Genomic DNA, 23,867 nt, shown 5'->3' on the forward strand with positions numbered 1-23,867 from the left:
AACACGATGCTATTGGTCTAATAGGATTCAATGATCTATGCTAAGCTATGCTAAAAGTGATATCGCCAGAACAGGAGAACGGCTGAATGGATTTCAAAACGGTAAAACTCAACTTATTAACTCGGGGGGAGTTGGAGAATGAGCCTATTTCCAAAAAAAGTGGAGTGTTCCTTTAAGGAATAGAAAGTTCAGAAGAACAGCATTTCTCTGAAATAGAAATCTTTTGTAACATTATAAACATCACTATCATTACTTTTGATCAATTTGAAGCATCCTTGATTAATAAAAGTATTTATTTCTATCATTTCTTTCTCAAAAAAAATCATATAAAAAATCATATATATACTGACTCTAAGCTTTTGAATGGTATAGCGTATAATGTTACAATAGCTTTTTATTTCAGATTAATTTTGATCTTTCTATTCATCAAAGAATCCTGAAAAAAATGTACTCAACTGTTTTAGAATTTATAATAATAATAATAATAATGATGATAATACATTCTTGAACAGCAAATTTAGCATTTCAGAATGATTTCTAAAGGATCATGTGACAAAATTGAACTTTGATCACAGGAATAAATTACATTTTAAAACATATTCAAATATAAAACAATTATTTTAAATAGTAAAAATATTTCAAAATGTTACTGTTTTTTCTGTACTTTGGAACAAATAAATACAGGCTTGGTGAGCAGAAGAGACTTATTTAACATTTTAATTAAAATTGTATTGTATTTTAGTGGTATTTGCTTGTTTTGATTCTTCTCTTTGACTCTATTTTTATTTTTATTTTTTCAAATATTTGTTCCCATAAGCATCTACATAATACAGGCACCCCTTCAAATCATTTAGCTGCATTTCAGTGTTTTGTCTGCTAAATATGCATGAATACCTCACGTTCTGATTTTTTTCGGTCACTGATAATTGCCCCCATATGCGAAACGCATGAAATATGGATTTAATATCAGTTGGCTGGTTGCAGCACTTTGGTATTTATATGAGGGGGAAATCTGTTAATGAGGGGCTCCTCCCCTCTCTCCTGACCGGCTCCAGAGCCAATGGCCCAAATGCAAAGTGACAGACAAGTCATCAAAGAACATGGGGCTGTAATGTCTTGTGATCCTAGAAAGGGTGACAGACATTGATTTTTTTGCAATCTGACGGTACATGTAATGATAAAAGAAAGGAAAGGTCAGGGTCAAATGGCATGAAAGTGAGGAAATGGCTGGATATCACGCAATGTCACGGACCACAAACCATTTCCGCAACTAAACAATGCAAGAAACGCATTTATGACTGTTAATGAAAACAGCTGCGTTATGTGAGAGTTCATTAATTTATATTAAATAGCATATTTAATAAATAATATGTGACCCTGGACAACAAAACCAGTTGCAAGCAGCACGGGTATATTTGTAACAATAGGCAACAATACATTGTATGGGGCAAAAATTAACTTAAGTATATTAAATAAAGATCATGTTCCATGAAGATATTTTGTAATTGTTTTTTTGCACCTTCAGATTCCAGATTTTCAAATAGTCGTATCTCGCCCAAACATTTGTCCTATCCTAACAAACTATACATCAATGGAAAGATGAAAAATTGACCCATATGACTGGTTTTGTAGTCGCATATTGTCTGAACTAATTTGAATAATAGTATCTAAAGCATACTTATTGGAATATGCATTATTTTGCAAAAAAACTGTTATTTTTGATTTACTTGTATTAAAACGTAATGAACACATTAAATGTAAATATATTTTATATGTACGTATATATAATTTATTTACATTTCACTGTACTTATTTTATGCCTATTTTACAATTTTACTTATAAATATTTACACTTTTTTCATTCCAATTTGTGTCAAAGTGAAAGAGAAAACAAAAAAGAACACAGAGAGTATTTTGTGCTTCATTTCACCTGTCATTGCTCCAGTAAGACTGAGAATCTTCCTAATGGCCACGGCAAGGGGTCAACGGCTGCAAGGAGGGGGCGGAGTCAAAAACACTTGTGATTTCCTCTTCCAGAAGGACCTTAACATTGGCAAGATAAACGTGGGCAGCCGCCAGAGCTGTAACTTCTTTACCTGGAACAGGTAGTACAGACAAATCACTAAATTTATCTTGACACCAGTCTTATGAGTCTATTTCAATATGCTAAATGCAAATGTAAAAATTATTATATAAGAACATTATTATTTAAAATATTTAATGTAACTTTCAAAATGATGCCGATTTAATAATGTTTTATAATATAGTTTGTAATGAAAGTGTTATCAGAAAAAAAAACAGACACCTATATTTTTAAAATGCTTTACAAACATAGTTGACCTTCAGCTATATGTGTTAACTGTTTTAAGTCTATTAAATGCTGACATGGCATTGTGCACTGTTTTAAAAACAATCTTTAGTCTGATTTAAGACATTCCTCAATAACAACAGAGCTCAAGTGAATTTTAATCAACACATTCTTTCATTCAGTCTGAGATCAACAGAGAAAGATACTTTGTTATTGCTTGCTAACAATGTTAAAAATTAAAAGACAGTATTTTCATTACATGAGCTTTGTACCCAATCATTGTGGTTATTAGGTAATATAACGAAGTTATTGTAAAGTGTATTTCATATACTTTACAGTAACTTTGTCATATTACCTGAATGAATATTACCTCAACTCTTGATATGACAAACACACAGGACAACGAGTTTACTGGATTAGATTGGATCTGTGGGGGAGCCAAATTCATACATTTATTTAGGCCGCAAATTGTTCATGATAATCATATGTGTGTGACAACTGCAATGTAAATAAGGTTATTAGTTTGCGGTGTAATTAGACAGGATGTGAGTCTCCCTTCTATGACAGCACAAACGGGACAGAGGCAATTCATTAAGCAGGTAATAGAGCACATTATTGTGCAAATGTTCTGCATCAGACTAAATCAATCACCACTATAACGGCACATTCTTTCATTAAAGTGAATTACAAAGCTGGAAGAGGGGAAAAGATCCGAGCTTGGAACAGCAGGAAGGCAAACTAAGAAAAAATAGAGAGAGTTCTTACCTCATTTCAAAGCCTGTGGAGGAAGAACGCTTCTTCTGACTCTCCTACAAAACAGGAGATTGCAACAGGTCGTCACTACTGTGTCTAAACTCTAAACGGATAACTGATTTCTGTTAACTTGAGGAGTTTCAGGGCTGTTACCCTCTGAATTATGTCAGCAATATGACTGGACAGTTCTATTCATGGCTCTTACAATGTATCATCACACCATAGGGGAACAAGGGAACGGTTTCACCGCATACTGAAAGCCTCTATTGATAGTGCAAAGCTCTGCCACTGGTGCGAGTGTTTGTGTTTGAAATGTTTGTACCAGGAATCAGACAGCTACAGCTAATCTCTGTGATGTCATCCCTCATGAGATGGGGACTGGTGGAGGACTGGCCGCAGTATTTGTGTTGCTGAGTGAGTAGTGATGTGTCAGCGGTTCAAGAGGAGAGAAGCTGGACAATCATCATTATGACACGTGATTATAGCTGAGATCTCAGAGCGTGTGTATTCAGGGTGTATTTTAGAGGTAAACACAACAGGATGATCAGTTGTAAACTGCACATGACTAAAGATTAAGCCTACAGTTTGTGGCCTTTAACCAATATAGCCAAATATCAAGCGTATGTCAACATCAGCTGACTCTCAGCTGAACCACGTGGGGAAAAAAATATTTTATCCCCCACTGATTTTGTATGTTTGCCCACTGACAATGAAATGATCAGTCTATAATTTTAATGGTAGGTTTATTTGAACAGTGAGAGACAGAATAACAACAAAAAAATCCAGAAAAATGCATTTCAAAAAAGCTATTGATTTGCATTTTAATGAGTGAAATAAGTATTTGATCAATCAGCAGGATTTCTGGTTCCCAGGTGTCTTTTATACAAGCTGAGATTAGGAGCACTCTCTTAAAGGGAGTGCTCCTAATCTCAGCTTGTTACCTGTATAAAAGACAACTGTCCACAGAAGCAATCAATCAGATTCCAATCTCTCCATCATGGCCAACACCAAAGAGCTGTCTAAGGATGTCAGGGACGAGATTGTAGACCTATGCAAGGCTGGAATGGGCTACAAGACCATCGCCAAGCAGCTTGGTGAGAAGGTGACAACGGTTATTGTGATTATTCACAAATGGAAGAAACACAAAATAACTGTCAGACTCCCTCGGTTTGGGGCTCCATGCAAGATCTCACCTCGTTTCAATGATCATGATAATGGTGAGGAATCATCTCAGAAATATACGGGAGGATCTTGTCAATGATCTCAAGGCAGCTGGGAACACACTATGACAGGAAGGTCCCCCTGCTCAAGAAAGCACATGTACAGGCCCAGTGAACATTTGAATGATTCAGAGGAAAACTGGGTGAAAGTGTTGTGGTCAGATGAGAAAACCGAGCTCTTTGGCATCAGCTCACCTCGCCGTGTTTGGGGAAGGAGGAATGCTGCCTATGACACAGACAAGAACACCATCCCCACCATCAAACATGGAGGTGGAAACATTATGCTTTGGGGGTGTTTTTCTGCTAAGGGGACAGGACAACTGCACTGCATCAAAGGGACGATGGATGGGGCCATGTACCATCAGGGCCAGGGCATTGAAAATGGGTTGTGGATGGGTATTCCAGCATGACAATGACCCAAAACACATGGCCAAGGCAACAAAGGCGTGGCTCAAGAAGAATCACATTAAGGTCCTGGAGTGGCCTAGCCAGTCTCCAGACCATAATCCTATAGAAAATCTGTGGAAGGTCAGCCTCGAAACTTTAATGACTTGGAGAGGATCTGCAAAGAGGAGTGGGACAAAATGGGGTCAAACTACCATTAAATTATAGACTGATCATTTCTTCGTCAGTGGGAAAACGTACTAACACAGCATCCATATATGTGACCCTGGACCACAAAACCAGTCATAAGGGTCATTTTTTTTAATTAAGATTAATATTTGGCCGAAATACAACTATTTGAAAATCTGGAATCCAAATGATTTTTGGCATAAAAGAAAAATCAATAATTTTGACCTATACAAAGTTTTGTTAGATATTGCTACAAATATACCCCAGCTACTTATGTCTGGTTTTGTGGTCCAGGGTCACATACAGTATAAGGTCCTTCAGTATTATAAGCAGCTATTGAGTTGCTCAAGAGCTAATTACCCTTCTCCATCCCCAGCTCCTCCTCTTGTCCAGTCAGGATTCAGCCTTCTGATTCCCCTTTAAATCAGCCTAATTTGAAATTGTGCACAATTAAATTATTGAACATTAATGATATCTGCATTACATTTATGTTGGTTCATGTTTATCTTTGACGACAGTAGCATAAATGCAAAAAACATAGCATAGCATGTTTGGATATACAATGCAAAATTTTCATAAGTTTGAATTCTGCTTGTATGACTCACATGGTTACATTATTATATTGCATATGGCTCTTAAAGTAATAGTTAACCCCAAAATGAAAATTTGCTGAAAATGTACTCACCCTCGGGCCATGCAAGACATAGAAGCATTTGTTTTTCATCAGATTTGGAGAAATTTACCATTGCATCACTTGCTCACCAAAGGATCCTCTGCAGTGAATGGTGCCTTTAGAATGAGAGTCCAAACAGCTGATAAAACATCACAGTAATCAACAAGTAACCCACATGACTTCAATCTATTCATTAAAGTCTTGTAAAGCGAGAAGTTGTGTGTATGCAATAAACAAATTTATAATTAAGAGGTTAACTTTAACCATAAAATACAAGTCTTCTATCCATAACATTGATTTCTCCAGTGAATTTGTCTCATTTGAATCAGGAGAGAAATGCACACAGTTCAAATCTAAACAAAATTCTAGACCAATTTGTTGGTGTACAACAGGGGACAGACATTTTCACTGGAGGAATCACTATTGTTTATGGACTCTATAGAGTGTTTTCATGACTGGCCTCAAACGGTCATATTGGCTGCACTGAATGTAAACAATGGCACTGAACTGAACAAAACTCGCATATTTTGATGATCATTGCTAATTGCTGCTGAAAATAATAAATTATCAGGATTTCCAAGGCAAGAATCTTGACAACATTTGTGTTTGTTCTTATAATTTCTGGTCAGGTAGGTAAAATATTAGACTAATATCTCAATACTGCTCGACGTACCTTTACCACCTATTAACTTTAGTTTGTCAAAATATTGCGCCCTTTTCTGCTTACTAAGTCCTTCTCTATATGATTTAGCAGCTTTCATTTTTTTTAATGGTTTACACAGCATAAATAAGCAGAACAACATAATCAGTAGTAGCCTACATTAACCATGAAATCCATGCTGTTGTTTACATCCAAGTATCTCCAATATGACCGTGCATCCGGGAAACTGACTAAACCGTGACAGAAGTGCAAACCCTCTATTTTAGGCAGAAGTTACGGTGCAAAGTTAAAGTGGCTTAATAATGGATTTGTATCTTACAAACATGCAGCTTTTCACTTCACTTAAGACAGTATTTAATGAACTGGAGTCACAGATCTGTTTAGACTCTGATTCTAATAGCACCTATTAACTGCAGAGGATCCAGAGATGAGCAAGTGATCTAATGCTAAATATCCTTTATAACAAACTACATCTTGGATAGTCTAAGGGTAAGTACATTTTAAGCAAATTTTCATTTTTGGGTGACCTTTTCCTTTAATAGTCCCAATAGTAGGCTTACACTTTATAGTGACACCTTCGTTTGTTTACTTACTGTACAGCTGCTGGTTCATCTTTTCATCCTTTTCATGACTATTTGCTGGACAGAGAAATTTTAGGGTGCACTGTGACATTTAATTTATCTAGCCTACTCCTACTCTTTTGGATTGCTGATCATATGCTGATCCACCATATCACTTCACTGTTGGACTTGGGCTCAGATATTTATATAAAGTTCACATAATTAGCATTTACATTAGCCTCTGTATATTGCGAATGATCAGTTCAATATAATATATCTATACATGTCGTCTTGTTTTAATTCTAAATGCTGTTAATACAGTTTTAGATGAAGTATACAGTATCGCTGTTTCACTGCTTGACATGTAGCCATCTACTGTGTAGCATTTTCATTTGTGAGTCCTCACATTATATCCACTCGACTGGCTCAGGTCACGTGACATCACACGGTCTATTCTTCTCCGCGCGGTAGCAGGAAGTACACGCGAGAGGCTCATACAGGGATCAGCCATCGTTTAGCCACGTATTAAGGCTTTATTTCACATTTGTGTGGTTTACCGATATCGGCAGCGTATTTATGTGACACCGGTGATTTAAAACCTGTATTGCTCGTCTGCAACAGATTGTAAATCGTCCTCGTCGGCGGCCAGACAGTTATTGACGTCAGTGCACATTTATACTCTTATTATTTGTGAATCATGTTTTGACGGTCGTCATTCTCGCGCGAGTAGAATATATGAGTAGAAAACGTAGAAAGTGTGAATGGTCTCGTATCCTTTACTCGCTTTGACAGCCGGTTGCTATGCATTGCCTGCATCTGTGTGTACAGCCATGCAGCATAGCATGCAACTGTGCTGAGATGTCACATCGCCTTTTCTAACAGATCTCTGTAGTGCATACAGTAGGTATGTTCCAGTCCATGCACCCTTCTCGCAAGATGTTTGCTTGTTATTTGTTTTTCTTTTTGGAGTGTTAGTTTGCTATTTTAACCTTCCCCTGTTTTCTTTGTTCTGTAACACAGTGGTGGGTCAGAATGAACAGAAACCACATGAAAGATGGTGATTTCTGAGCCTTACTGGGATCATCACATCCCCCTGCCAAAACTGGGACCCTTGCACTCCCGGCTGGTCACTGCCTTTGTTGCCCTGATCTGTTTCATAAACAGCTATGATGGGGACTTTGTCTTTGATGATTCAGAAGCCATCATCAATAACAAGGTATCACCCTTAATCCTGGTTATTTATTTGCTCAGATGTTTGTTATGAAAGGAATAGTCTACCTAAAAATCTAAATTCGGACATCATTTGTCCTCATGTCATTTCAAACCCATGATTTATACATGCAATACATGTAGTTTTCCATACAATGACAATAGATGGAGACCAAGGAGTGGCCATGGTCACCATAAATTTTATTTATTTATTTATTTATTTTAATGGCAAACCTATATGATTTCTGCATTTTGAAGGACTTGAATCCTGACACTCCACTGAGTAACATCTGGAAAAATGACTTTTGGGGCAGTAACTTAAGTAGCAACTCCAGTCACAAATCCTACCGGCCACTGACCGTCCTGACCTTCAGGTACGTTCCCCACAAAGACAAAAGAGTCTTTCAATTACTCCTGTGTGACCGATGATTAACACAAGGTAATAGTCCAACATGCTTATAGTGAATATTGTCAAACCTCTTTGCATGTATTAGATGTGTGGACTTGTAATTTTATTCTCAGTGGGAAATCAAAAGTGGTCCCCCGAGTGCTTCCTTACCGAATGCCACAATAATTGACATTAAAATTGGATGCATATATTGCCTTTTTTCAAACTCGTTTTAGAATTGTCTTTGGCATTTGACTGCAACTGTGAGGAATCTATATAGGGGGCATAATTCATGTCCTGCATGCTGCTAATGAGAATGACATCGTTTTGCATCAGTAATGGCCCGTTATCTCAACTCAACCATAAAAGTTACTTTATGATCCTGCGATGTCTGTATGCCTTCGTATCTCTGCTGTTTTATGTTTCTGAAATATACAAAACTTTTGCGATCACAAGTCAAAAGTTAGTTTTGAAGTGCCCCTATTATGCATTTATTAGGTTCCTCTTAACATTGTTTTGGGAGGCTCCTACAAAACATGCATGCAAGGTCAAAAAATGCTTTTGTTTTTGCAAAATATGCATATCACCTCATTTTTCAGCAATTTACAAACGAATTATTCAAATCAGATCAGATTCAGTCTCTCTAAACCCCTCTTTTCCATGAGCCTACTCTCCTAGTGTTTATTTAATCTATTTTCAATTTTAGTCCCATGCTAAATGTGCTTAGTTTTTATCATATTTAGTCAACCTTATCCTATTTTGTTTTAGTCCAAAGTTTTAGTCAAAGAAACCAGAAGAATTTTAGTCTAGTTTTAGTCAATGAACTGATTTATTATAGGCTTTTTGTTAAATGAATGAATACCAAAAATACGTATACGTATGCACTCTTTCTGTCTACATGATAAAAAAACGCAAAATATTATAATAGTAATTCCACTAATTCTAAATTGCAATAGCTTGTTTCTCTATCTAAACAACAGCGGTTGAGTACGTTCATTTACTCAGCAACCACAATCGCAAACAATATAGTCAAGATCTCATGACAGAACAGACCGGCTGAGTGACACTTTCATTTAGATCACTAAACTCAAGCTTTGTCTGTGTTTTCAGATCAACGTTGGTGCTTCTGCAGTGGAGAGCAGGCTTGTGTGCATGGTTGCCAGATTGCTTAAAATAAGCAAAAATGTAAAAAAACAAATAAAGAAAATGTATTCTTTTAACAGCGAAGCTCTAATTCAGGGATTTGAACTCTTGACATCTGGCAACCACACACATGAAAGTTTGCATAGTAGACGTGTGTAGAGCAGTCCGCAATAACATTTTTTTTTTGCCGAAAATCAAAAAAAGTTTTTGGTAAAGTTTTTACTTTAAAAAGCTTGTCAACAAACATTTTTGTTTATAGTTTTCGTTTACGAAATTAACACTATTCTCTGCTCTGACTGGTCAGACGGTCCAGTCTCTTGTGATTGGTCTACAGCGTACAGTGCTTGTCAGAAACGATAAGCTTATTGCCATAGCTCCATATTTTGAACGCTTGATAGAAAATATAAACATCTATTATTTATCATACTTACAGGTTGTGATTTAGTGAAGTCAGCTGGTCCAAATAAACTGGGTACTGAGCCATCTTTCAAGAGCAAGAGTTTTGTGAATCCGACGTTGAACTCCCAGAGAAGCAGTCATCAGTAAAATGCTGTACTTGTGGGCGGAGTCAAGTTGTTCACGGCCGGCCAACATAGATCATAGACGAGAATTATGCAAATGTGATACCCTGTGACGTGAAGCCAACACGGATGTGGGATTCGAATTACTAACGACTTGTTTAGGCTGTATTGATTCTTTATTTTGGGAGACAAAAACTTTATTGTGCATTTTCATTTACAACTTTGCAGATCATTTGCATTAATATACAACTTAAATCATTGTAATTTGTGGCTTTTACTTTTCCCAGGATCAACTACCTCTTGGCTGGTGGACTGCATCCGATTGGCTTCCACGTGCTCAACGTTGCCCTCCACTGTGTTATTTCTGTGTTAATGATCGACGTGTTTGCAATATTAATTGGCGGCCTGGTTCACAATGGAAGAGGGGCAAAACTCAATCTCTCTCCAAAAGCTTCCTTCCTGGCTGCGCTCTTCTTTGCCGCACATCCAGTTCACACAGAAAGTGTAAGTAGAGTGGGAAGACGTGATTCAGCAGGCTGTCTCTGCCCGGTAAACAATCTCCGACTACAATGCTCCATATCACAATGTTCATTGATGTTGCATGAAATATACATTACAAAGCCCGTGGAGAAGAAAGCTTCACGCAGCTGGTGAGCATCACATAGGTGGGCTCTACAGTCGGCCGTGGCTATTAACAGCTACCGAACACTCGCTCTGGCCTGCCACGGATGCGTCCGAGCAGGGAAGAGTCTGCCGATGCTCCGGTATCTGCTCTTTAATCAGGTTCAGAAAGACCGGCCCTGGACCTGGAGGGGGTGAGGTTCAGAGAGACCACTGACTTAGGCCTACGGGATGAATCAAAGAAGGTGGCCCCAGGACTCCAGCCAGGGCCGACTGCAGTTCTGTAATGAGTGCTGCCTCCTGCCTTCACCGTTAATTTGGCACTGCCAGAAATACAGGCAATTTCACAGACGAAAGGGCGGCGAAGGATGTTTTTATGCTGCCTATTTTTTATTTTTTTTTGCCTTTAATGTACAAGCAGGATTTAATTTGTTTAGGTGTACAGTGTGTAGCTCCTATTAAAAACGAATGCCCTTGGGGTGGATTTCACGGCCGTGACCTGCTTGTTGATGGATGATGCTTGATGAGACAGTGTCCTTTAGCTCTTCAAAAGTATTTAGCTGGAGTTGATCTTGTGAATAATCTCCTCTGTTGGCTCTCTATCTTGTAGGTGGCTGGCATTGTTGGCAGAGCAGACTTGTTGTGTGCCCTCTTTTTTCAGCTCTCTTTTCTGGTTTACTGCAAAGCGTTTCAAGGTCAGTTGATAAACTAAAGCACTAGTTATACAGTTATTATGGCACTATGTGAAATTTAGCAGCATTAAAATATCAAAATAATTTTTCTGAACTTTAAATTGGTCATCAATTACTACTGAATACAATATGTCTCATAAAAGATTTATGTATTCTCCAAAAGAGAAAATATTAGTTAGATTTGTAAAAATTATCCCGTTCAAAGGTTTACATCTTCTTGATTCTTAATATAGTGTTGTTACCTGAATGATCCACAGCTGTGTTTTTTTTTTTGTTTAGTGCTAGTTGTTCACGAGTCTCTTGTTTGTCCTGAACAGTTAAACTGCCTGCTGTTCTTCAGAAAAATCTTTCAGGTCCTACAAATTCTTTGGTTTTCCAGCATTTTTGTGTATTTCAACCCTTTCCAGCAATGACTGTATGATTTTGAGATCCATCTTTTCACACTGAGGACAACTGAGGGACTCATACACAACTATTACAGAAGGTTCAAATGCTCACTGATGCTCCAGATGGAAAAACTATGCATTAAGAGCCGGAGGTGAAAACCTTTGAACAGAATGTAGATGTGTAGATTTTTTCTTATTTTGCCTAAATGTCACATTTTTTTCATTAGTACTGCCCTTCAGAGGCTAGTTGCATGTATTCCAGAATACAAAATACGTTAAATTTACCCTGATCTTCACATTCAATGCATGCATGAGCATTTGGACTTTCTGTAATAGTTGCATATGAGTCCCTCAGTTGTCCCTCAGAAAAAATGGATCTCAAAATCATACGGTTATTATTGAAACACAAAAATTCTGGAAAACCAAAGAATTTGTGGGACTTGAAGGATTTTGCTGAAGAACAGCAAGCAGTTTAACTATACAGGACAAACAAGGGACTTATGAACAACTATCGCTAAACAAAAAACACAGCTGTGGATCATTCAGGTAACAACACAGTATTAAGAATCAAGTGTATGTAAACTTTTGAACAGGGTCATTTTTATAAATTCAACTGATATTTTCTCTTGTGGACTATATGTAAACATCTTTTATGTGAACTATCTTATTCAGATCAGTAGTAAATAATTGGTGAATAGAAGTAAAAGTTTTGTGAAAGGGATCCACAAATTCATTGAAAAGGTCACACTGATTAGTTAATGAACTATTTGGACTTCTGTTAGGATACATTTTTATGGTCACTTTGTTTGCTGAAGCTTCATTTTATCTTGTTTGAAGACTTCAAATCTTATCTCGCTTGAGATAAATGAAGCTTCAATTATTATAATTGCATAGATAAGAAAGCAAGTCATACAAATTTATAATGACTTGGAACAGTGAATAAATAATGACAGCTGTTATTCTAGGGTAAATGAATCCTTTACAGTTAGAATCTCATTGAATCTTTTACTTTGTATCAAGCATACGGTTTAATATGATTTCTCTCTGTAGGTGGTGATAAAAAGTTCTCTGTGTTGTGGATATTTGGCAGCATTCTTCTTTGTGCTATAGCCATGCTCTGCAAGGAGCAAGGCATTACTGTTTTGGTAAGTGAAAAAGTGTATGCATTTGAGAGTGTTGCAAGTCAAATAAAGTAGTATGCTATAAGCATATATGTGACCCTGGACCACAAAACCAGTCATAAGTAGCACGGGTATATTTGTAGCAATAGCCAACAATACATTGTATGGGTCAAAATTAACGATTTTTCTTTTATGACAAAACATTAGAATTTTAAGGAAAGATCATGTTCCATGAAGATATTTTGTGAATTTCTATATAAAGAAATAAATATATCAAAACTTAATTTTTGATGTGCATTGCTTTTTGCACCCTCAGATTCCAGATTTTCAAATAGCTGTATAATGTCCTATCCTAACAAACCATATATCAATGGGAAGCTTATTTATTCAGTTTTCAGATAATGTATAAATCTCAATTTAAAAAAATCTCCTCTTATGGTTTTGTGGTCCAGGGTCATATATGTATGTTAGATAATCTCTCATCTATTTTCACAATACAGAGCTTTGGTCATCCATAACATTTATTGTTCTTTTTTGCTGTGTCTTAAGGGAGTGAATGCTGCTTATGATATTCTCATGGTCTGTAATCTGAATATCTATGAGCTCGCTCACCGGCTGCTGTCCAGGAGAAAATCAGCTGATGTAAGTGGCTTATTCACAGGGTGTCACTTTTTGGACCCAAACAAACTTTGGATTAATTTATACTTTATCTATTTTCCACCCAGACTGGTGGGTTGGTGAGGAGCGGTTTACTTATGAGGTTGGCTCTACTCTTTCTTGGTGGTTCCTTTCTTTTGTACGCGAGGTGGAGAATCATGGGAACTGGGCCACCATCTTTCACTGAGGTGGATAACCCAGCATCTTTTGCGGAAAATATCATCCTGAGAGTAAGCAGTCATTTCAGTTTGAATGGCCCTTTGATAATATTCTTGTTGTACTGTTGATATATAATTTTTATTACGATACATTTTTATATGTATGATATTTGTAGATAATATTTTTTTAGAAAGAAAAAATATATTTAATATATTGTTTATTCCTTAATAATAGTATTGCAGTACTTTTAAAATGTATGCATATTTCTATTTAGAAAGCAGTAATATAAATAATATGTGACCCTGGACCACAAAACCAGTCTTAAGTCGCTGGGGTATGTTTGTAGCAATAGCCAAAAATACATAGTATGGGTCAAAATTATTGATTTTTCTTTTATGCCAAAAATCATTAGGAAATTAAGTAAAGATCATATTCCATGAAGATTTTTTTGTAAAATTCCTACTATAAATATATCAAAATGTAATTTTTGATTAGTAATATGCATTGTTAAGAACTTAATTTGAAGAACTTTAAAGGTGATTTTCTCAGCATTTTGATTTTTTTGCACCCTCAGATTCCAGATTTTCAAATAGTTGTATCTCGGCCAAATATGGTCCTATCCTAACAAACCGTACATCAATAGAAAGCTTATTTATTGAGCTTTCATATGATGTATATATCTCAGTTTTGTAAAATTTGACCTTATGACTGGTTTTGTGGTCCAGGGTCACATATTTGTTTTGGTTATCAAAAGTCGTATCTAAAACTGAAATTTCACTGGTACTGGCAACTAAATTATGGCATTTTGACGACCCTAGTCATAACCAAAATAAACCGTATACTTATAATTTTAGTAGTCATTTTTACCCCAGACTAGCTCACAGAATCATGTTTTCGTCTGCTTTCTTTCTCTTTTCTCAGATTGTGAACTATAATTACTACTACTCCTTGAATGCCTGGTTGCTGCTATTTCCCTGGTGGCTGTGTTTTGATTGGTCAATGGGCTGTGTGCCTCTGATTAAATCAGCCACTGACTGGAGGATTGTCTGGCCTCTTTTGCTGTGGTGCTGTCTGATGGGCTTGGTATACCAAGCTCTGTGCTCACAGGACAGCAATAAAAGAAGGTAAGATCAGCAAAACAAAACATGCTCTGCCTAGGCATATGGAAACAATTTTCTGTTTTATTATTACTTCCAATATCATCCAAGAAATCATTCTAATATACTGATTTGGTGCTCAAGAATCCTTTTTTAATTATTATGCATGTTAAAACAGTGCTTCTTAAAGAATTTTTTGTGAATTTTGTGAAAAATGATACAGCTTTTCGGGATTCACTCATGAATAAAAACTTCACAAGAACTAGAAATCTAAGCTTTCACAATGTTGAAGACTTTACTGTCACTTTTGATCAATTTAATGTGTGAATGGTAGTGTATATTATGCTCTCTGTATTTTTAGGACTCTGACGTTTGGCCTGGTACTGCTGGTGATTCCATTCCTGCCAGCCAGTAATCTGTTCTTCAGGGTGGGGTTTGTGATAGCCGAGCGGGTGCTGTACCTCTCCTCAGCGGGCTACTGCCTCATTCTGGCCTACGCTGTGGGCTACTGTAGCTGCCACTGGAAGAAACACAAGGTATGTGTCCTGTTCTACACCAATTTCCCACTTATCACCTCCTAATATTCACCATCAGACCATAATTCACTGTAACTAATGTTCCGTTGAGTTTGTGTTCACGTCTCGTGTCTGTGGGATGACCGCAGAGGCTGCTGAGAGCGGCCACGTTGACGCTGCTGTGTGTGAACGTGGCTCGCTCTGCACAGCGCAGTCAACAGTGGAGGTCTGAACAGAGTCTCTTCACCAGCGCCCTGTCTATCTGCCCGCTCAACGCCAAGGTGAGACCGCACACCTCCCCCCGCACCTCGTGCTGCAATTTAACTCCACTCCATTGGTGAAATCCATTTCCGTAACCCATCAACACACAAAATGCCTTGAGCAAGACTCTTAACATCAGGTTTCTCCAAAGGAACTGAACCTGTAATTAGTGTACTGTGAGTTGGTTTGGATTTGAAGCATCAGCTAAATAACTCAATAACAGAAAAGCAAATAAAATATTTGTTCTCAATTGTATTCAGTCCAGTTTTGCACACCAGTGACTTCATTAGCTTGATGAGCTCTATAGCTTTCTCCTTCCTTGCACAGGTGCATTATAACGTTGGCAAAAACCTTGCTGACAAAGGCAACCAGAGTGCTGCTGTCAAGTACTACAGGGAGGCAGTGAGGTAAAAAAAAAAAAAAAAGATGTCTGTCATATTCCATTTGGCAAAAATCACTCTTAAACTTAAACAGTGTGATTCACGTAAAAAATATAAGATAGTTTGTTGGTTTGTTTGTTGTTGCAGATTACACCCCAAGTATGTTCATGCCATGAACAATCTTGGCAATATATTAAAGGAAAGAAATGAGTTAAAGGAAGCCGAAGAGCTCCTGTCAGCTGCGGTTCATATCCAGTGAGTAAAGATTTTTAGTTTAAATATATTGTATTTGTGTATTACATTTAATTTTGTATCTTGTGTTTCTTCGATCGGTTTAGGCCTGATTTTGCTGCAGCTTGGATGAATTTGGGTATTGTGCAGAACAGTCTGAAAAAGTTCGACAAGGCCGAACGGAGCTATTGGAACGCAATTCGATTCAGGAAAAAATACCCAGACTGTTATTACAACTTGGGACGTCTGGTAAGCGACACATTTTCTCTGTAATTTGCATAAAGCATTCAGTACATTTTAATAAAGTGTGTTTTCCTACTTATTACATTTCCCCATATTCTAAACATCAATTTCAATAATATTACAGCATTGATTTTTAATGTCTAGGGTGGTTTTGATCTTAGGCAATTATGTTCATCATTCCTGTGTGAGTAAAAACCAACATGGTGCAATTTATTATTAATTATGGCAAGAAATTGGCTATTCCGCTCAAAATATTGCCCATTATGATGTGTAATGACATGCTATTTTTGCGTTAATGAAGGTTGGATTCCTTTACTCCAAGAATTATCAACTACTTTTATCATAAATGTGCCATAGTGATAAATGTACATGTTTAGCTTTGTTGGTTATGCAGAAAATGCAAGTTTGAATCTGCATCATTTGCATGCCCTTCTCCTCTTATCTAAAAGAATAAAATGATTTAAAAAATGATATTGTAGGGCATGCACCTTTTTTGGTTGTTTTAAGTATCTTTGTCCTTGACCCACACTGGCCCACTGTTTATGATTGATGCTTGCTTGTTTTATCTACAGTATGCAGACCTGAACCGTAGCATTGATGCGCTGAATGCCTGGAGGAACGCCACCATGCTGAAACCTGACCACAGCCTGGCGTGGAACAACATGGTCATATTGTTGGACAACACTGGTAAGAGATTCATTAAAAGTAGAGCTGGGAAAATAAATAGTTGCATTGTGAATAAAGAAATTATTCTGCAACGATTCTGACATTTTTCAAATGCATCCCGAATTGAGCATAGTTTTTAACAGAAGATGACAATGCATGCTTTAGAAACAGATGTACTCTGCTTGCTTCCAATTCTTTACACACACTTGAAGCTAAAATAATCATTCATAAAGTTTGAAAAGTGGGTTGTGTTTACATTAATCTGGTGTCACAAAAGCATTCTGAGCCGAGGTGCAATTACGTGACTCAGCCGAACGCACAATTTTCTTCATAAGCGCTTGAGTGTGCGGTTAAAAACTAGATTAGAGTGCCGTCTTTTGTTAAAAACAAAGCTCCAAATCGATTATTAAATATTTCATAGGTATATTATTTATACAGCAGTAGGGAAATTACAATACTTCTTTCCTAATTTTTCTGAATTTGGACTGAGGTAACGTTACCCATTTCAACCGCTAGCTATCAGCAATTCATACTGTGCTTTTAAGTGTTTATTTTGACGAAAACAGCAGTTGAGCTTTTATTTTGACAGAAAACTCTAGCTTCAGTGAAAACAGGCTTACAAAATATTAACAAAAATATTAACAAAACTGTCTTGTCTTACTACAAATCTAGTGACATTCGGTAATCATCTGCCACGAAAATAAAGCATAACTGGTGGTCATTGTGTTCCCAAACACGCGCTAAACTCACAGCGCATGCAATAAACGATTTCACTGCATTCACTGTGAAATGAGCAACTCTGAGGTGAGGAAAACACCGGATCACGAGCTGATGGCCTGAATGAAGTGCAAGCTTCGCTTTGAAACATGCAGCGAAATAAGACTTGATGTAATGTATTAAGCCATATTGCACTTATGGTTTTAGTTCAATTGACAGATACTGTGCCAAAGCATAATGGCCTAAAACTTTTATTCGAACTAAATTAGAATAAAAAGTTTAAATATATTTAAAAAACTACACTTTTTGCCTGGAAGACCTATCATTTCATATCGCCATGTGACCGCGCTGATATTGCGATACCACAATATTGATAATACCGTTACATCCCTAGTACATGCCGTCAAAAATAGTGTAAAATTATTGTACTTATGGCTGATATACTTCACTTATTAGATGTCATCTGGAATACTTGACTTTGATTGGCTAGTTGCTGCATTCCACAGTCAATTATTTATATAATGATAATTTATATTTGCTGACTGTACATTATCTTTTGCATATATCACAGTTTAGCAATGCAGTATAGATCCGTATTATTACGTTCAGACAGGGGCAGTCATGTATGTTTAAACTGAGTGAGTGTTCTCATTAAACGTGACCTTGACCCTGCCCTTGGGGTAAACAGATGATCTTGGCCTCCTCCCAAATCCTCCCGCCTTGTCGTTTTCATCTGGTGTCCCAAGTATAGCCGCGACTCATAGCTGTGTGTGAGATAGAGGGAGAGAGAGGTGTGAACTTCCATTCTGCAGATGCTGAGCGTCAGGTGCACGCTGCCACATGGGGCCATGCTGCATAATTAGTTCACCCTTTACAACAATTAACTCCTGCACCCCATCTTCACCCCCTTATCTCATCACAGACCCTACAGGGGTGGATAACTTATCTTTTTGTTAGAATTATCAAATAACCTTTTAATGCTTTCTTCTTTCAATATAGTTGGGGAAGTATAACACAGATGTGATAAAACCAAAAATAGTTTGTTGATTTATTGCGATATACAATCAGAAGAACCATAATTTCAACTAAAAGTAGAATTCAAAACTGATCGAGTTTAAAAAAATCAAGTCATTTTAATAGTAATAAATATCTATTAAAACCTACATATATTTTACTAAAATATTTTAATATATGAAAAATGTCAAAATTTTAATATTTTTGGATGATGCAAATGAACCACAGAAAAATGAATGGCCAATTACGAAACATTAAAATCATCGTTCCTTACGTTTCTTGATTTTTATTTTTTTTTAATCACTATTAACACATATATCACAAATGTTGTTTCTCACCCAGCCCTACAAAATTAAAAAAAATAATAATAATAATAATAATTTTTCAGCTTTTTTAAATATATCTAGATAGTAAACCATATTTGTACACATCTGTTTGTAGCTTGTTTTTTATTATTATGAGAGAACCATTTTCTCAAAAGCTTCCATTCTGACGAGATGTTACAGGATTAATAGAGGATGTCCTTTCCGGGAAATGCCGGCATAAGAACCCAACATGATTAGACCGGAAGAGCAAGAATCAGCAATGCTTGAAATTTATGTATTAAAAGCCTTGTGTGTTGTTTTAAAGCCACTCTTCCCTGCCGTGTGGAGAATGGCGCGATTCCCTGACAGAAGCCGTTTATTCAAACGCGTCTCCCAGGCAGGTTGGCCCTCCCTGGAGAGTCTTGGCACGGTCCATTTTCCAAAAAAAAAACCCTGGCATCAGTATCTTCTCCCACTGCATTTTCCAGCCTCCCTTGATCCCAAAACCCCTCCCAAAAATAAGTAAATGATTGAAAACAAAAAATTGGAGATGCCCTACTGCTATTGTTTCCCTATGTTAAACTCAAAACATAAAACATGAGTCATGTTTAGGTTTCAACGGTGAGGATAAATCCTCAGCAGCTCATGAATTTGTTAAGGGCCAGCCGGTGAGAGAAGATCTATCTGAGTCTGTGGTCAGAGGGAGTTTTGACATCCAGATCAATAAGTCAGTAGCCCTTGTGTTGCCCTCTAATTAGGAAACTAAAAGAATCAGCCATGTGTGGAGTTGAAAAACTCTCTTCTGGAGGCTGCTGACACACCAGAGCAATCCGCTCTGCACAGTCAACAGAAATTACAGAATGACAACTACACGGTTGTCCTTTTGGGACATTTAGAGCTATTTATAAAAATGTAAACAATTTTCTCCTTCACAATTCTTTGTAGGTTGTTGTTTTTTTTTAGTTGGCCAGTTTTAATGATGGAAATGGTTTGGCAGACAACAAACATGCTTCCTCTGTGCAAGAGAGGCAGTGAATACTAGCTAAATGTTCTTATATTTGTTCTATGCAGCTACTAAGGTGTTCTATGTGATTTTTGGCACATTGCAGGGGTTCTCAGTAGCTTGGTGTTTGTAAGCATGTTCTTCTTGGAGGCTCAAGTCAAAAGAGTCCACCCCCAAGTCACTATGATATTCTGGTCCCTAGATATTACTGGGGTTCCTCCTTCAGTGTAATAGACTCTATGCATGAGTGCTTTCACATTAGCCTTATTGGCCACCACAACTTCTGGTGCAGTGCAGTGTATGGACATTGTAAGAAATTGAAGGGGATATTTCCACTATAGGAAAAACAATGTTAATTATGTTTTAATATACTAAAATTGTATATTTACTATTGTAAGGAATAATTCAACCTGAAATGAAAATTACCCCATGATTTACTCACCCTCAAGCCATCTTAGGTGTATATGACTTTATTCTTTCTTTTAGACAAATACAGTCAGAGTTATATTTAAAAAAAATGTTCTGGCTCTTCCAAGCTTTATAATGGCAGTGAATGGCAGTTGAGATTTTGAAGCAAAATAAAATGCATCCATCATAAAAAGTACTCCACACAGCTCCGGGTATTAATAAAGGCCTTCTGAAGTGAATCGATGCATTTGTGCAAGAAAAAATGTATAGATTTATAAAATATATATGTTTACAACTTTATAAACCATAATCGCTAGCCTCCGCTAACTGTTGTGCACACAAGTGATGGGAATAACGGTGTTATAAACAAACAGCGTTACTAACAGCATTACTTTTTCAGTAACGATCAAACTGTTTCCCGCGTTACAACGCTGTCACCGTTACTGACAATAAAATGCAGTGTTACTATAAATGAACTCACTGAAGCGGTTTTCAGGCTCTCTATCAGCCATGCGGTCTTCTTCTGAGGTAAAATCTGGCTTATTCCTCTCAGGGCGTCATCTTCCAGAAACAAAAAGTTGCCGAGATGAACTTGATGAATGTTTACGTTTGTTTACTTAATTTAAATTTATATTAGCATATATTTTATAATCCTACTGCTCAAAATACCTGGAATTTTTCCAATATAACCACTAGCCTATATGGAGTCCAGATATATTTTTTTGTTGTTGATATGGACTATGTTGACAAGTGTGTGAGTAATGTAGTAATATTCAGGCGATGTGCCTGAGAGAAAACAGATTTGACCACCTAATTTTCACCAGTAAGAAAAAAGTGTTTTAAAGCTTGTTGTTTTGCAGAACATCACTGTTATATATGACATGAGAATTAGGCCTGAAGTTACCATGTTCTGAACATCACATCCTTTCTTTTTCCCTCAGATGTAATCTGTCTAGGTGGTTGAATAAAAATATTTGGACTTTATATCTAAAAATTACCTCAACTTAGCACCAGCAAGCTTAGCTAGACAGTTAGCATCAGCTAACAATGTTTACTTATTTTCAGTATGATTATGAATAAACATTCATATCTGTCTACTCGGCTAGTTGATCCAAACAATATAAAAATTGATACCGTTGATTAACAATATAAAACAGATCACGATAGTCACATAGAGCTAAATGTGTAGCATTTTAATAAAACAGCTAACGTTACAGCAGCGGGGAATATGAATGTGCATGAGTTATTTTATTTAATCTGTGTTCATTTTATTGTTTTTTTTTTTTTTTTTTACCTAAAGACACTGATGTTGATGTGTCTGCATTCAAGCATTTAAATGAACTTAAAAATATCACCCTTTACAGCAGATTTAGTTGACAAATACCTGACAGTTTTGACCTAAATCCGATTTTCAGTTACAATAATTAATCCTAAAATTCAACATTAGTAACTTACTTTTTGCAGCATCAGTCGCGCGCGCTCACAAGATCTCACAGTTTTTACTTGTGAATTCAGTTCACTGGGGACTCTAAATGGATCATTTGAATCAGTGAGTTGTCGACACGAGAACAGTTCCAATCGGATCAGTCCAATTTGTGAATGATTTGTTTGGGGCAATTTGCAACCTAAAATAAAAAGTCAGTTTGTTCATGAATCAGACACCGATTCTGTGTCTCGGAGCACGTGATATATTATAAGGAGTTTTGCGAAATGTAGTAAAGTAAAAAGTACGATCTAATTCTTTGGAATGTAGTGAAGTAAAAGTAAAAGTTACTCAAAATAAAACTACTCCAGTAAAGTACAGATACTTGAAAAATGTACTTAAGTACAGTAACGAAGTAAAACTACTTCATTACTGTCCACCACTGGTAGAGAGTACACCCTGTTTAGTTTATTTATTTTACAAAAGCACATAATATAGTCTAATTGATTCATTGATTGGTTCAAAAGTTACTAGAAATTTCACAGAAAGAGTTTACTATGGGAAATAGTAAAAAAGATAGAAGAGACAAGCCAAAAAGTCTAAATAAAAAAAAAAAAGTCAAAGCTTAGCGGTTTGAGTTATCATTCATAACTTAACGAACAACAGCAATACTTTGTGCCTTAGCAAGGTAACAGTTTCTGTTCTATTTAATATTTTGTCTTTTCATTACAGGCAATCTGGCTCAGGCTGAGCTGATTGGAAAGGAAGCATTAAAGATATTGCCAAAAGATCACACCATCATGTTCTCCCTCGCCAATGTCCTTGGGAAACAGGAAAAGTACAAGGTTAACACAAACTTTTTCCCATGTAGTGCTGTTTTGTCTGTAAAAATGTTACTCAAACTATTTCTTTGATACAGAAGGAACTTTATAATAACCAATGTTCCTTTTTCTCTCAGGAGTCGGAAGGATTCTTTCTTAACGCTCTGAAGATCAACCCAAGCGTTGCCAGTTGCCATGGTAATCTTGGTAAGTCTCCCAGAATCCCGCTGGCACTTCAGTATTGTCACACAAAACAGTTGTGCAAGTTTTGACTCCTGCAATGTTACACGATACAGGCATAAATCGGTGCGACTGAATCAATAAACAAAGCGAAGTGGCTATGATTCTTCTCCCATTCACTGGGGACCAATGCCGAGTTACGGTACAGTCCCTTGATTTAAGTGACAGGTCTTTTTTCTGTGCTCTTGCAGCTGTTCTTTATCACCGTTGGGGAAAACTAGACTTAGCAAAGCGCCACTATGAACTGTCTCTTCGACTGGATCCCAGCGCTCCGGGGACCAAGGAAAACTACAACATGCTAAAACGAAAACTCGAACAGCGGCAAAAGACTGTTGGATAACACTGTTTTTGATAACTGCATGCAAGTCTTTGTACGGTCTCTACATGAGTAAATAAATTAATTCATCTTATTCTTTTCCACTTTTCATAGATCCATAGATGCCGTAGCACTTCGATTCTGGCCATGTTATAGTCTTTTAAGGTCAAGACTGTGGTTTCTTAACCGGCTCAAATGAGTTTGTCACGTGTAACTGTAGTCTCAAGACATATGGAACATATCCACTATCTTGACTTTCATCTTTGACCTCATGTTATGTCAGCTGGGCCTCTATTTATTAGTCTGTTACACTTTGTAATTGCAAAGTATGTTACTCTTGGACATCCACCAAGACCGTACCCCACTGTGGACATCGCAACAAATTGCACTTTAAAATGTCGAGTTATCTCAAGTCACACACACTGTAGGCCACTGGTTTTCGTTAGCGTGTTTGTTTACACGTCTTCTGCCATATCTAACATGCGTGTCCCGAGGACCGGATCACGGCCTTTCATTCCTCCAAATCCTCTGTAGTTAATGTCGGAAAGGTGTTTTGCGAGTCTGTGTTCTGATGTGCAGAGG

At 37.0% G+C, this 23,867-nt stretch overlaps 2 protein-coding genes across 4 annotated transcripts in view; one reads left to right on the forward strand and one right to left on the reverse strand.

The window, feature by feature from the left end:
* The window catches only part of LOC141340851 (phospholipase D1), a 61,654-nt gene extending 59,590 nt beyond the window's left edge, over window positions 1-2,064 (reverse strand). For both annotated transcript variants that reach the window (XM_073845940.1, XM_073845941.1), the window contains exon 1: window positions 1,931-2,064. The gene's annotated coding sequence lies outside the window, so the exon portion shown is untranslated. The remainder of the gene's footprint in view (window positions 1-1,930) is intronic.
* On the forward strand, window positions 2,039-23,379 carry tmtc4 (transmembrane O-mannosyltransferase targeting cadherins 4). Of its 2 annotated transcripts, none has more exons than XM_073845943.1 (18): window positions 2,039-2,105; window positions 7,769-7,964; window positions 8,216-8,331; window positions 10,297-10,513; window positions 11,241-11,325; window positions 12,759-12,853; window positions 13,379-13,471; window positions 13,555-13,716; window positions 14,567-14,769; window positions 15,104-15,278; window positions 15,407-15,538; window positions 15,846-15,925; window positions 16,046-16,153; window positions 16,237-16,378; window positions 16,945-17,059; window positions 22,641-22,753; window positions 22,867-22,936; window positions 23,161-23,379. In XM_073845943.1, exons 2-18 carry the CDS (start codon window positions 7,803-7,805, stop codon window positions 23,307-23,309), a joined length of 2,217 nt encoding a protein of 738 aa, XP_073702044.1. In that variant the 5' UTR covers window positions 2,039-2,105; window positions 7,769-7,802; the 3' UTR covers window positions 23,310-23,379. The 2 variants fall into 2 exon arrangements, with proteins under 2 accessions (XP_073702044.1, XP_073702043.1); XM_073845942.1 differs by lacking the exon at window positions 2,039-2,105 and adding an exon at window positions 7,215-7,652.
* The last annotated feature ends 488 nt before the right edge of the window (window positions 23,380-23,867 follow it).

The sequence above is a fragment of the Garra rufa genome, chromosome 8 (assembly GCF_049309525.1).
Source record: "Garra rufa chromosome 8, GarRuf1.0, whole genome shotgun sequence".
Classification (NCBI taxonomy): Eukaryota; Metazoa; Chordata; class Actinopteri; order Cypriniformes; family Cyprinidae; genus Garra; species Garra rufa.

What these genes read in the sequence shown, in the direction of transcription:
- tmtc4 (XM_073845943.1), top strand. Translation starts at nt 7,803, where the DNA reads ATGGTGATTTCTGAGCCTTACTGGGATCATCACATCCCCCTGCCAAAA. An exon ending in TCTGCCCGCTCAACGCCAAG is followed by an intron (nt 15,539 to 15,845) that starts GTGAGACCGCAC and finishes TTCCTTGCACAG; the next exon opens with GTGCATTATAACGTTGGCAA. An exon ending in TACTACAGGGAGGCAGTGAG is followed by an intron (nt 15,926 to 16,045) that starts GTAAAAAAAAAA and finishes TTGTTGTTGCAG; the next exon opens with ATTACACCCCAAGTATGTTC.